The 14,692-nt window shown below is 35.9% G+C and overlaps 1 protein-coding gene across 1 annotated transcript in view; it reads right to left on the bottom strand.

Annotated features, from left to right (window-relative positions):
- Positions 1–9,836, bottom strand: part of BNC2 (basonuclin zinc finger protein 2) — a 98,037-nt gene extending 88,201 nt beyond the window's left edge. The window contains exons 1-2 of the mRNA XM_077172189.1: positions 9,776–9,836; positions 7,756–7,991 (exon numbers count right to left, since the gene is read on the bottom strand). Coding sequence (XP_077028304.1) covers positions 7,756–7,991; positions 9,776–9,836 — 297 coding nt within the window. The remainder of the gene's footprint in view (positions 1–7,755; positions 7,992–9,775) is intronic.
- Positions 9,837–14,692: the final 4,856 nt, after the last annotated feature.

Raw genomic sequence — 14,692 nt, 5'->3', positions numbered from 1 at the left:
AGCCATAAATGTTTTCCATTAAAGGGCCACCTTTATCTGAGCAATGTGAAGCACTATGGCTATAAAGGCTAACTATTTCATAGTAGTCATTAGGAACTAGCATGATGTATACTGCTGTTGATTACCAGGGGTTATACAGCCCTCTGCTTCATTACCCTTGCAAGATGCAAGACACAGAGCAGCAATAGCACAGCTCTCCAGCTGCACATATTCTGGAAAACCCAATGATCTTTGCATGTACTGAGACATCTGTTGTCATGTAACTTGTTCTGCTGGCATTCAGAAATGTCATCAAACTGGACTTTATTTTTGTTGTTGCTTGGTTAAAGTGTGAACCATGATACATATCCTGATGTGGTACTAGTGTGATCAGTAGTGTTACTATTAGAGGTACAGCCCCAAAAGCATCAGAGAGGTGTTAGGCAAGATACTGCAGATACAGAAAAAATCTGAAAGTACTCCACACTACAGAAGAAGTAGCATTGCTTTGCTCAAACACACAACAGTGCTTCCTATCTCTCTTTTTAGTCTTTTAAGGTTTATCTGAGCTGTTTCCACCTTCTGTTTACGGTAAAGATAGAATAGTAACACCTAGATTAGAACAGCTAAGAAGAATGCAGAAGAGGAAGAATATAGAAGAATATAGAAGAGAATCTACAGAATATAGAAGAGAATCTCTGTTCCATAGAAGTGTAGGGGAATCATACTAAACTGACACACGGGGGAGAAGAGAAACTCTTCCAGAGTGTCAAATATTAGCATACAGGGATGCCATGGGAGGAATAGAATACACTCAGGAGATGGACATCTAACAGATCCTTTTCATCTTCTTGTGCTAAAGAGGCAAAATCAGAGAACAAGAGGAAGTGAAACTAAGGTGAGGCTGAGGATGGGAAGAAGTAAAAAAGGGAGGGAAATGGGAGGCAATGACAAAAGAAAAGATAAGGAAGTTGAAGGGGAAAAAGAGGAACGAAGGAACAGAGAGGCTCAAAGAAAAAGAAACAGGCAAAGCATCTACAAAGAGACACTTTTAAATCCCATGTGTACTGCAGGACTAGATGTCTGGACAAATGTTACCAAGCTTTGAATCTTGGTTGCTCTGAGGCCCCGGTTGTAAAACATCAGAACTAAAGAACACACATGAGTGCTAACAATAACTACAAGGAAGAAAAGAAAACAAGACAGAACTGTACCTAACAAAAATGAAAAAAAGTATTAATCTGTAAAAAGCTTGCTCTCTTCATTATCAAGTAATTAAATGTGGGTGGCAGTTATTAAGGGTAACACAATCTTGTATGTATTGTACACTGTACTTTGGTGTCATTAAAATCTTTACCAGATAAACTTCTTAATCTTTATCTGCATCACTTTTACAAGTATGGGGTTTTTTAACAAAAAAGGCATGCTACTCATAGAGGCATGGAAATACCAAGTGACTACTTCTTTAAAACGCATGGAAATCCTCCAGTGGCCACAGCTAAAAGAGTGTAAAGTATTAATTAAGGTATTGGCAAATAGACCAATGAGGAAGCAATGCCAATAAAATAAATACAACACCTTCACAAATAAATTTTCTTTTTTAATTATCCATATGTGTAACTGTCAATTAATATTTGCTGGGTTACAACAGTCAACTTTTTTTTTTTTTTTTTTGTAATTTAGTTGCCTATTTCTCTTAATTTTCTTTTACAAATAATATAGCATACCAACATTTTAATGGTGTTCTTGTCGTGTTGTGTAAAATCACCTGACAGTACTTGGGGAAAAAACCTGACAGAAACTTTTCATGATTCATGATTATAGATAGCAGACTACATTGAACTGAAAGTATGATGTCATCACTACAGCAACCTCACATTCCATGCCTACATTGCAAAAGCTCATATCAGAGCTTCTTTTTATTTGTTTTCCTTTTAATGTTCTCTATGTTTAAGCATTGGAGGCTGTTAAATGAAATAGTCCTTGTGCTTGGGTTCTACAGCAAAAGTTCAAAGATCTTAAATTATTTCAGACAGAAAAACTAAGACTCTATAAAATCTCTAAAAGAGGTTAGAGAGCGACAGAACCCATCCTTTTCTGAAATCCTCCACAGACAAGCCAAAGGTGGGCAATATTTAAGTTTAAGAACGGTAAAGCAATTTCTGTCTGTGCATATGGTTAATATTTAAAAGGTGAAGTGCTAAGGGATTACTTTGAGAAAGAAAAGAAAAGAAATTAGGAATGATATTATTGAATATGCTGAAGTTTCCTTCTTTGGTCTCTACCCAAATATCTTCATTTAATCTGGATGTAAAAATAGTATGCATGAACAAACAAGTGGTGGTAAACTAATACAGAAACCAAATTACCTATACTACCAAGAGAAAAAATGTTTTACAAAAATTTGAGAAACTGTCAAATATAACTGACAATATTAGTTATATATATGCTGATATATATATATGCTGATATATATATATATCAATATATGTGAGCATGTAGTTTGAATATGCATATAGCTAATTTTTATTTTAAAATCTCAGAACTGAATTACTTAAACACTGCTATGTATTTAATAATTTCAATGAGTTTGTTTTAGTTAATGGGATTTTGGTTTTTTTGAAAAGATGTCTTAAACTGCCTGCACCTCCCCACTCTTTGCCCTGAGCCATGTATACCTTCTGATAGCATGCCTTCCTAGCTGACTTCTTGCTTTACAGTTGCTTTAGGACTACAGAACAAGCACAACAATGGAAGACTAGACTAATTTTCCTAAAGCAAACTAATAAATTTGAATTTCGTCATTTTTCATAATTGATTTTGCTACAGAAAAGACCTTCATTTAGGATTAGTGATTCCCCATGCAATGTCCAGTAAATGAACTTTTGTGAGTGAATCTCCTTTTGTATCTATAAAATATCCATAGTCTTCCAGCTGGCTTTAGTTTTGACTTTGTTCTGTGTTTTTTATTTTTAAAAATTTCTCATAGCTGTGGCCGGCACCAGAGAGTCTGGCAGCTAAAACATTGCCTATGAGCTACTGACTAATCTACTTTTTTCAAGGGCGTGATGATAAGAATGGGACTCCTAGACCATTTTTGCTAATTCTGCCAATGTTCTATTCTGTGCCTCTGCTTCCTTTTTTGTATTGTAAAGAAAATATGTATTTTCATCTTTTTCACTGAGAGAGTACAACTATTTGACCACAAAACAGTTGAAAAAGTGTTGAGCTGTTACTCAAACACTGAATCATTATTTGCACTGAGTCAGTTTATGGCCTCTAAGTTGTAATCACATGTCCTGTCTTCTGCAGCTGGACTAGCGTAAAAGCTGAATGCCCCAGCTGTTCACTGCTAGTGGCATAATTGCACTCTAGCCCTTTCCTCTCAGAATAATGAGCGTTAACTTACACATGCTTAGAAGGAGGATTTTTCTAACCTGGTTTGTTTAAAGAGAACCTGGCTAGGGAGCAATTACACATGTAGATACACTAGCAAATGGATGGGGTAAAGTATTCTCCCCAACCCTGTGATCTCTGGTGGATCATACAACAGCTGGCAAAGTTACCTCTTCTCTCAGCTTAGCTGGAATTAAACCAGGGTTGGAGACTCACAGTTGAGCTGCTCTTTACAGAAGATGTAACATCATTCAAATCAATAGAGAGACTAGTCATATACATCTCTTTGATGTGTGCAGTATCTGACCCAAAACACCCACTGTTTTTGACAAAAATAATTTTTTTGTCATGTAAAAGACATGGGAATTTAGGTGTTCCCAAAAGAGAAAACTTACAGGCTCACTATCGACCGCATACAGGTTGATACCAAATACAGTAAATTAGTTCCTTGAGGTAGAAAAAACAAGTCTAAAATCTGAGGCACTCTGAATTCCTATGGAGCAAACACAATCCAGAATGTTCCTTTATGCCATAAAGTTTTTTTGAGGATCAGTTCTAAAGATGAGAGAACAGCTCCTCTGCCAAGACATTAATCCTGTGGCAGTCTGATGAGATTGGTGACCAAATTGTCACTAACACTTCATTGATAGGCATCTATTCACTAGAAACTCAATTTATTGCATGGAGGCCAGAGAATCTTGCCAGGTCTTAATGCCTTTCAGCCATTACTGGCAATATTGTGACTGTGCCCAAATGTAAAAGGCGGTGTTATCAAATTACCTCCGCGGCTTCAGGGTTCCTTGACTTCCTGTGCTCTATTAATGCATCCACTGAATGAAGGCATAAATACTGTATTTTTCTCTGCCCATTGCTTTTTAATTTGCTATTTGGAAACATTACTGGTCAAAATGAAGGTATTACAAATGATCCCACCCACTGTGCAGCATTAATAAACAACTGTTTTTCTCTTGTTTCTCCAGTGGAGCAAACCATGAGCTTTTTCTGTAAAGTTACAAGGAAAAAGTTGTGAGGTTTGCAGGGTGGTTGCTCATTTTGTTGGTTATTGGGGTTTTTTTGGTTGGTTGGTTGGATGGTTGGTTGGTTGTGGAAATCATCTGACAACAGTAATTGATTTTGAGTGGATACATCTACCCTACTCCTCAAAACACCTCAATTTAGAGAAAATGTTAAAATATTTTAACACTTTCATCATACTGAGGGCACATTCAGCACAGGTGGAGGCCTTAGAGCATCCCAAAGCATAAAACTCAAGTTTTGTGCCAGCTTTACAAATCTCTTGCATGGTGGTTAATGAACACTGGAACTCAAACCTGGACAAAGTATTCTGGAATCTGTTACAAGCATTACCTTTTTCTATTCTATTACTTCTCTTAGTCCTTGCTACTAAGCTTCCCGTTTTTCCTCCCCTGAGGATAAAACAGGAGAACGGTGATTCTGTAAAGTTACAAGTGAAAAATATTATTTTTACTAGATTGTTCTTCTCTAACTACGCTACCATGGTAAACCTTTTTCTACAGATAGATATTTCTGCATTTGGTGTACAATGAGCATGTATGAATGTATGGTAAATTTACTAGAATTGACTGCAATTAGGTGATAACTTAGGTGGATTTGGACAGACAAGTTACAAAGAACTGCAGTTCTGACTGAGAGTCAAATGTTCCTCAGTTCACTGCATGATAGCCTATCAACAGTCCCATAGTTTGTGATACTCTGGATGATTTGTTTTGGTACTTGATATTTTTGAAACTCCTGTACGATGCTTACAACATTTTATTCAGTTTTCTGTATGCAAAAGCTGAGTCTGAAAGCCTCAAACAAGTCTGAAAAGTTTCAGTCTATAATGATAAGCTTCATGAAACAATGTCTTTTGCCCAAAGAAGACATTACCTGTATGCACTTATACCGTGCTAGTGTTACTACACATTTCCTTTGAAATTTCCCTGCATAGCCCTTTCTCCTTTGTAACAGATACTTTCAATAGAGCTATTTTTAAAGAAGACATTTTTATTATAATTGATTTAATTCATTTTTCCAATGTTTCTCTGTATGTATGTTTTACTAAGAATTTTCCTTTTCTGCTGTATATTGAGTTTTCTGCTTTAATGGAAACAACAAAACACTTTTTGCTCTCTCCTGTGGAGACATTCAAAAGCCATCTGGACAAGGTCCTGGACAAACAGTTCTAGGTGGCTCTACTTGGACAGAAGGTTTGGACAAGATGACCTCCCTTCTAACCTTGAGCAGTGTGTGATTCTTTGAAATTAGACAGCTAAACTAACGGGATGCTCGACTACACACCTATCATAGGTCTTCATTCACTCATTAAGAAAATCCAGAGTCGAGTGCTAATGAAGTCAATATGTGGCAAGTCTGTAACAGCTGCCCTTAACTTTCACTGATAATTGTTCTCATTTAAATGGCATAATATTCAATATACTGTTGTTGAATATAGTAATGGCAAAATTCATGCCTTGGAGGCTGAATGTGACTGACTTTTAGCTGGATAAACTGAACTGTGACCTAATGGGATATTACAGGCCTTTACACCTTTCAGATTCATAGGTCACAGTCTCAGTCTGTATAAACATCTATGTAATCATATCACAAGCCATTCGTGCATATATTGAGCCATTCCAAAAGATAGTTAAAAAAAAATCAATATGAGCATGATTCAACCGCCTTTAAACAAGAAAACTACTGATTTCAGTCTGTCTTCTTGTCTATAAGAAACAAAGAATTACATTCCATGCTTGGAATATATTAACCCTAATTATTAATCACATTTAGTAACCAGATTTCTAATATTATATCTTAAAAATTATATATTTTTTACATTAATTCCTTTACAAATCAAATTTCTTCAGCCCTCCAGATCAGTAGCATTCAGAATCCAGGAATCTAAAATATGATGTAATATGCACATTATCCCAGTACATATCTCTGTAGATATCTCTCATGTATCCATCTTAATTATATATCATATGTTAAATGTATAAATACGTAATATCGTACATTTATATCATACAAACATCATAGATATCTGCTGTACAAATATGATGGATATATTCTTATATGTTAATTTTAGATTGGTAATGGAAAAAATGGATTCTGTTCTATTTGAATAGGTGCAACACTTAGCACCTATTCAAATAGAACTAAACAGATGCCTGAGAGAACCCTGAAACAATTAAAGAGCCCCATTCCATATATGTCCTAACAAGAATAAAACAATTTCATTATTGAAGTGTAAACCTTTTTAGTTCTCCTACTCTAGGGCTGTTTTAAAATTCAGTACATTTTTCTGTGAAAATCCAAAATATAGGGCATTTAAGAAAATATTTACAAGCACAGAAGGTAAAGTTTTCCATGGAATCCACATACAGCTAATTTACTTCTTCCACACAAAGTACAGAAACCAGAAGACAAATTAAGAAATAGAGTCAGGATTTCTCAGAGCAGGTATAAATCCCATATTTTCAATAAAGTTCTAAGCATGCTATCACTGCCTACAAAAAAAAGAAATAAATCAGCAACTAAAATTTTCAAAATTCTTTAGGCATGTCCACTTCAATAACTGGATGCATTCTAGATAAGAAAGAGCTCCTACAAAGTCAGCAGCAATTAAGAGAATTCAGAAGTATGAAGTACTAGGTTATTAATCACAGATAGTCTTACAAAATGTAAAAATTTACTATGGAATTTAATAGATTATGAAATTTTTCAGATAAGCAGCTATATGTATATTTATGACCATACCCATAAAACAAGTCTGTCCAGCTTTTTGTTGAACATATTTTACTTTTGATTGTCTATTTCAACTAAAATGCACGCAATACTTTATTTAAAGCAATATTTCAAAAATGGCCTTATTAAAAGGATTTTCCTGTTTATACATAAGGATACTTTCCAATATAGTCATGGTCACAACCCCAATTTCATCTATACATTTTTAGGTATCTTTCTAAAGAAGGAGAGAAAAGATGACAGAGCTGCTGACTTGCATCTTAGTTTCCCAAGTCAAACAGTAGCCCTTGAAAACTTGCCAGCTGCCTTTGATGGCCAGATCATGCTTGCAGGTAGCTAACCTCAGTATTTGCAGTATTTAAGGCATTTCCTACAGTAAACATAAGCAAGTACAAATAAATACTATGGTATGAAGGCACCTGTATTTTTTTAGCTTAGGAAAAATTGAATATTTTATTTTGCCAGCACCATCATTAGGCTTCAACATGCCAGACTAAATTCACTTCATATCCTTCTACTTTCTACCTTGGGTGCACCATCACTACATCCATACATCAACAACAAAAAAATCAATTTACTGGGTTTGAAAACATGCTTTGCTTTATTTCCTACCTGAAGAATGTAGCCTCGAACGTAGTCTCGCAGTGTCCAGCCTAAGCCATGCAGAATATGCAACACCTCCTCTTGCTTCAGTACACTGAAGAGCCTGTCAAGCAGTATCTTCAGTCTCACAGGCACAGCCTGAGTACCGTAGAGCATCAGGCTGCTGATGTCAAACACAACATTGGACTGCACAATCTCCACTTGGGTTGGGTGGTAGAGGTGCTGAGTACTAAGTTTGTCCAAGGCTGAAAGAAAAGGGGTCAAGTATAAGGAAAGAGCAAAGAAAAGACAAGAAAACAACTCCAAAGAGTCATGTGGCAGATACACTTATTTTCCAGAGAAATATCACCTGGATGATTCATAGAAACATAGAGTCACAGTGTTGGAAGGGACCCTTAAAAATCAGCTAATCCACTCCCCTGCCTTGGGGACATCTTCAACTAGATCAGGTTGCTTACAGCTTCATCCTACATGAATATTTTCATGGATGGGGCATCTACAGCTTCATTGGGCAACTACCTCAATGCCTCAACATTTTTGGAAAAATCTCTTTTATATGTAATCCAAATCTACTCTGATTTAAGCCAGTTTAAAGCCATTACCTCTTGTCCAATCACTACATGCCCTTGCCAAAAGTCTCTTCCCAGCTTTTTGGTAGACCCCCTTTCTTTTGAAAGCCTAATAAGGTTGCCAAGGAGCCTTGCCTAAGCTTTTTTTCATCTTTTCCCCTGACTGAAGGATTCCAACTCTTCCAGCCTTTCCTCAAAGCACAGGGCCTCCATCCCTCTGATCATCTTGGTGGTCTCCTCTGGACTTGCTCCAACAGGTGCATATCATCCCTTTGCTCAGAACCCCAGACTACTACTAGTAGTAGGGCACTGCTACCCCAGGTGGCATTTCACCAGAGGGGAGCAGAGGGGCAGGATCATCTACCACACCCTGCTGGCAATGCTGCTTTTGTGGAGCCAGGGTATGGTTGGCTTTCTGGGCTACAGGTGCACACTGTTGAGTCATATTCAGCTTTTCACCCACTGAAGCTCCCCAGGTCCTTCCCTGAAGTGCTGCTCTCCAGGAGTTCATCTCAGTGTGTACTTGGGCTTGTGATTGCCCTGACACAGATGCAGCACCTTGACCTTGTTGAACCTCATGAGGATGATATGGGTCCACTACCTCAAGCCTGTCCAGGTCCCCCTGTATGGCATCCTGCTGTGTCAACTACACCACTCAGCTTGGTGTCATCTGCAAATTTGCTGATGGCCTCACTATGTCATTGATGAAGATATTAAACAGTACTGGTCCTGGTATGGACTCCTGATGGATGCCAGTCATAACTAAGGGATCCTTTTTCACAGAGGCAGTCAAAAACAGCCCTAGTTTCCAAAGGTCACAAGTAATTTTAATTGCTATGGCAGAAGGGTTCTCAGGTGAGACTCAGAAATTACAGTACTCATAGTTCAAGAGAAATTTATGATTAACTAATGACCAAGACTGAAGCAATGCCAAATTGAATGGGACTGTTAAGGATTTGATACTTAATCTCTAGAGGAAAAAAATAAAACAGATACTCCCTTAACTCCAGTCTCTTAAACATGTTAAAACTAAGGCTCCTGATTTACCAAAAATTTGATCATTAATTCACTGCTACTAGAGCTGGATAGTTCCTTTTACCTGGCTTTATGAATTCCATGTTATTCACTGTGATTTGAATAATTCAGCGATAAGGGAAATTTGCAGGAGGAAGGTAATTCTTATCCCCTTGTGAAGTTAAAAAAGATGGAATTGCATATGACATCATGCATTCTATGATGTATAAATGTTTATATTTAATTTTATTTCTATATATGAACTATGTTGCAGCACCTAAGCTTCTCTTCTTCTCCAAACAAAATTTCTGGGCATTTAAAACAATCTTATAGGGACTTCTCCTGTACTTGGTTTCTTCTTGTCTTATGGTCACTAGAGAGTTCATGTACTGTTGATAAATTGCCTTCTTACAACCAGAGCGCAAAGGCCCTTATCATTTACTTGCTGGCTTCTTTCACCACGTTTACTCCAAGGACTGCATTGTCAAAGACTTCCAGTTTCCTCATACTTCATTTCTTGCAACTGAATTGTCTGATCTTTCCTATTCTAGTGGCTAAGTCAATTTTGAATAAATAGCTTTAAATATTAATTTCACATTCAAACAAGATAAGAAATTGGCAAGCCTAGGGACTTCAGTCCTACGTCTCTCCACAGGACATTTATACTGCAGAACATGAAGAGCAGAATTTTTTCCTCCAAAAGCTCTTCTTCCAAACTACTACACCTATGTAGGCTTCATGATGTAGGACTAATTTTTTTTACAAGGTCTAATGAATGAGATTTGATTGAAGCTTAAGCAGGTTAAATACTGTTCTGCTTCCCTCCCCCCCCCATTTTATGTATGATCTTTTTCTAAGATGGTTATTTTGCTACTGACATAATGGATGTGTCATGAAAGTTCTTGGCTAGAAAAGCCAAGAAAATTGATATTTTTATTCTGCAGGTTGAGCAGTATGTGTGGTGATATGTATATATGTGTATCTGAGGGACTAATCAACCATTTAGAAGCAATAAAATAAGGATGTTATTTTTTCTAATACTAGCATTACTCACAGTAGGAATGGCGTAAATAGCTTGGAGTATCCAATAGATACTCTGTAAGAACACCTTCTAACAGACTCTTGAAATTATTGAGCAGATCTGGATCACCCTGAGCTTTTCAACTTCAGTCTTACAGAAAAGGGTCCAAAGATATTAACTGGCTTCTCCAACTTTATGCAAATTTAGACTAGAACCAACACATGAATGGATATTTTCTGAACACTTTATGTTTTTTAATGACTGAATCATACTGTATTTCTAATGTATCCAAATATTTGGTTTTGTTTCTCTCTTCTTAACAGCAAATACCATGCCTGCAGTGAGAAAAAAGAAGTTCTTTCATTTAAAGAAGACTTGTCATGCTGAGGATGTTAAGATCATTATTCTACTGTGGTCCAAGTGAGAATGACTGTAAGACATCTTTATCTAAGGATTCTTGGGTGGATGAAAGATCTAATAGCTTTTAATTTCTCTAACAATAAGATTACAAAACTCTGTGGACATATATCCACTTCATTTAAGGTGACCATATCATAGCTTTGGAAAGGTTGAGGTGGAATGGAAGAGGGAAAAAACAAATAAAATCTTTTTTAAATAACTAAGCACACTCTTTGACTGGCTGATAGAAATTTTTGCAATCTAATCTGTACTATTCCATTAAACTGCAATATTAATTTTTTAGCAGCATTATCTATAGACATCTGCTTCTCAACACACACACACACAAATACTAATTAGCATAATATTGGAACAACATTCCAAGTGACAGTGATATTATCTCCAATTTTGATTTGTGGCCTTATTATGTGTATTAAATAATAAACAAGCAGCAAATTTTATCCTTTTCAAGTACAGGTCAGGATATGCATTAAAATGTGGAATTTATAACACAACAAAACATACATTATTGCAAGAACATTTGCAAGCTAAAGACAAACCTCCTGGTACATGAAAATAAAAAGGTTGTAAATTAAATGAAAGGAAACACTGTTGTGTTCATATGGGAAATAACAGTACTGTAAAATTCTGAAATTCTTTCAGAAAAATAACTTGATATCCCTTCAAATTGTCAGAATGAAAATTCTCACTCTAATTTGTAATTTATAAACATTTTTGTGTTTCTTTAAAAGATTGCTACGAATGTAGTTGACAGAATTTTTGTAGTATTTCTCATTTCTCTTCTGATACCCTTAGTGAACTAATGCTAGTGTTCTAGGTGGATTCAAGATGCCATTTATGTTGATAGACACTTTTTCAGATAAGAGGTAAGGAAGTACCTATCTTGTTGGTTTTCTGTAAAGAAAGGAGTATTAGCTTTAGCCTTCTCGACAAATTTCTGATTCTTGTCAAATCTCTGCATAAATAGTTGTATTCTGCTGCCCTGAATTGCCCACAGAATTTCATGTGGATAATGCATTCCTCATCACTTTCTGCTCTAAACCATTGGTTTAATTTATACAGGCTAGTGAACAATGAACTGTTTTACAGGTGAGTACATTCAACAGTATCTGCAGGAGTTTATGGTTTCATAGGCACTAAGAAGGTTTCAAGATTAAATATGCTATACAAAAGCATGTCCTCTATCCTACCTGAAAATGACATAAACAGATGTGTCTTTATTAAGAAGTTATCAGTGACTGAATATCACAAATCACACATAAGAAGTCCATTCCTGGTGCAGTGTGAGGTATTACTGACCCTTTGTACAGTTCCAGTGGGATCAAAAGTTCACCTATGCATGTTTGAGACATTTTTAGTTGTAACCTGCCCAATCTTTTCCAAAACCATGACTGAGATCAGTTATGTATTTAAACTAAGACAGGCACCTTTTTTTAACAATGTAATTTAATTGTTAGCACTGCCCTGATAGTCTGATATTCTTTAATTCAGTATATGTGAAAAGGTGTTCTCTGATACAGGAAGAAGAGATCTAACTAACTAATCTTAAAATTACGTAGTTGCTGAGCAATCAACATTTTCATGGAGTGGCCTAAAAATACCCCTGTGTTTTACTCTGACAACACTCAGTCAAGTAACATTTCTGTGGTGAATTCCCAATTTCAATACTTGTTTCAGAAATTTAAACTGTTTTAAAGGGGGGGAGTAGCAAGGATTGTGTAGAAGACATTAAAGATTGCCTTTAACAATGAAAAATCACTAACTGGATAATTAGCACAACATTGTTTTTCCAACTCTGAAGTATCAAGTATGCACCATAATAATTGAGAACATTTTAACTGTAAAGGGCCAAAAATGACCATCTAATCCAGCTACCTGAGCACTCTAGGGCAGATCATCAGTTAAACCATATTGAGGGGATTGTCCAAATGCCTCTGGAACATGGAGTGGCTTGGAGCATTAACCACCTCTTTAGGAAGTCTGTGGCTTGACCACCCCTCTCATTAAAGAAGTGTTTCCTAATGTCAAGCCTGAATCTCCCTGTTTGCTTATTCACTTTTTAGCTTCTTAAATAGAAAAAAAAAAAAAAATCCCTCAGATTTTTTTACTGAGCCTCTGCTCAGTATAATCTGAAATGTCAAAAAACTTTGGAATTGTTTCAATGTCAATATTCATATTACAGCCTTCAGTATTCTTATTATGTAATAGTTCAGAAAAAAAAAGCTTCAGACATCTTTGCAATAAATCAATGAACAAACTTTTATGTTCCATTTGTAGGGTTTTTTTTTTGTTGGTAGTTTTGTTCGGTGTTTTTTAATGTTGTAAAGTAAGGAGGGGAAATGTACCATATTTATATTTTACTGGAGTTTTGAGACTATGTAATTCAAATGAATTTAAGTACAAAGGATACATTAAAATAAGGCACAACTTCTTTTTCAATTTATCAAAAGACAGAAAACAAAGAAGAGACTTTTTAATTTCATTTATACTGTGTCCAGTTTACAGGCTCAGCTCTGCAAATTTACTCATTGCCCATAGACCCCTTCCTTCCCAATATGCAATGAAAAAGGTCAACCAAATTAAAAGCCATGCCTCAGAGCAGATTCCATTTTTGCTAAGTAAAAGAAATACAAATATGCAGTGATGAATTTTGTACTTTAGAGGTCTGATTATTATTTTTTTGAACAGCTACAATAAAAGCATGACAATTTGCCTTTACTAAATAGAAAAGAATTTTAAATATCCTAGTTTTAATGCAATTGGAGTTGCAAATACACTTACCTCTTGCTAATTTCCTGATCCTAGATAAATATTTTATTAACCTGAGAGGGATGAAAAGGTCTAGTGAAAGGTCTTGGCTGATTTGCCTGTCTGTGTATCTCATAACACCACAGAGAAGAGTCTATAAGTTGCAAGAGGGCATTATGGATCTTATTCCATTTCAGTTTTAGTTTTGAGCTCTCCAATATATCCACTCTGGATTTTCTGGCATACTGTCTAGCCAGTTTACCAACTTGCCGAAGTTGGATATTGTTGAATATGTTGGAGTACACAAACACATACAAAATTTTACAACCATCATCTTCTTTCTAGATTACTAGATTCGTTCAAGAACAGGAAGATGAAAAAAAAAAATGTAGTCTGTGCCTAGACAATAACAAAAACCTTACGAGACATTTTAAAAACCTAAATAACTGGGTCACCTTTTGCAGCAAAAGAAACTAAAATTAGAAGACAGATGAAATATATAATACCAATATAAAATTATTCCATAATACCATTGCAACAATAGTATGTTGAGTGTGGTAAAACAGGTACAGTACTATTAATGGTGATGTTGAGCAATGCAGTTTACTCTTGATTTTAGTGGTGAAGATGAACAGCACCACATTTTCAGAGTTCAAGATCTTCTTCTTTTTCATCAACCACACAAAAAAATAGCAACAACTCCTTAGTAATGACTAAAATGCTGTAGGGACCACTTATCACAACCATAAAAGGTGGTCTAAAGTAGCCTCCCTCAGTACATAGATTTAATACCACCTCCAACATGGTGCAATGTGGTGCATTTTGAAGGCAGAAAAAAATTGCTCCTCAAAAATATCATGCTTAGAAAGTGACTAAGGATAAGAAAAATTTTCCACATCTATTGAAGAACTCAAATATTTTCATGGTGTATGAAATGATCCTGTTCATTCCTGGAGCAAGAGCGTGGGGGACATGAACACTTTCATCAGTGTGTGAACATCCTGAATCCTGAATCCTGAGTACAAGTTCCAGCTACAACATAGCATCCTTTCGTAATCTCTTTTTCACCTCTCTTTTCATTGCTTTCATAATTAATTCCATATAGAAGATAAATGTTCACTGAGACAAAAATCATGGAAGAAGAGCAAGTAAAGAAATTCCAATTCATAGGCAA

The sequence above is a fragment of the Agelaius phoeniceus genome, chromosome Z (assembly GCF_051311805.1).
Source record: "Agelaius phoeniceus isolate bAgePho1 chromosome Z, bAgePho1.hap1, whole genome shotgun sequence".
In the NCBI taxonomy this organism is placed as follows: domain Eukaryota; kingdom Metazoa; phylum Chordata; class Aves; order Passeriformes; family Icteridae; genus Agelaius; species Agelaius phoeniceus.
Note: the sequence above shows the minus strand (reverse complement) of the source record. Positions and strands in the feature narration are given on the sequence as shown.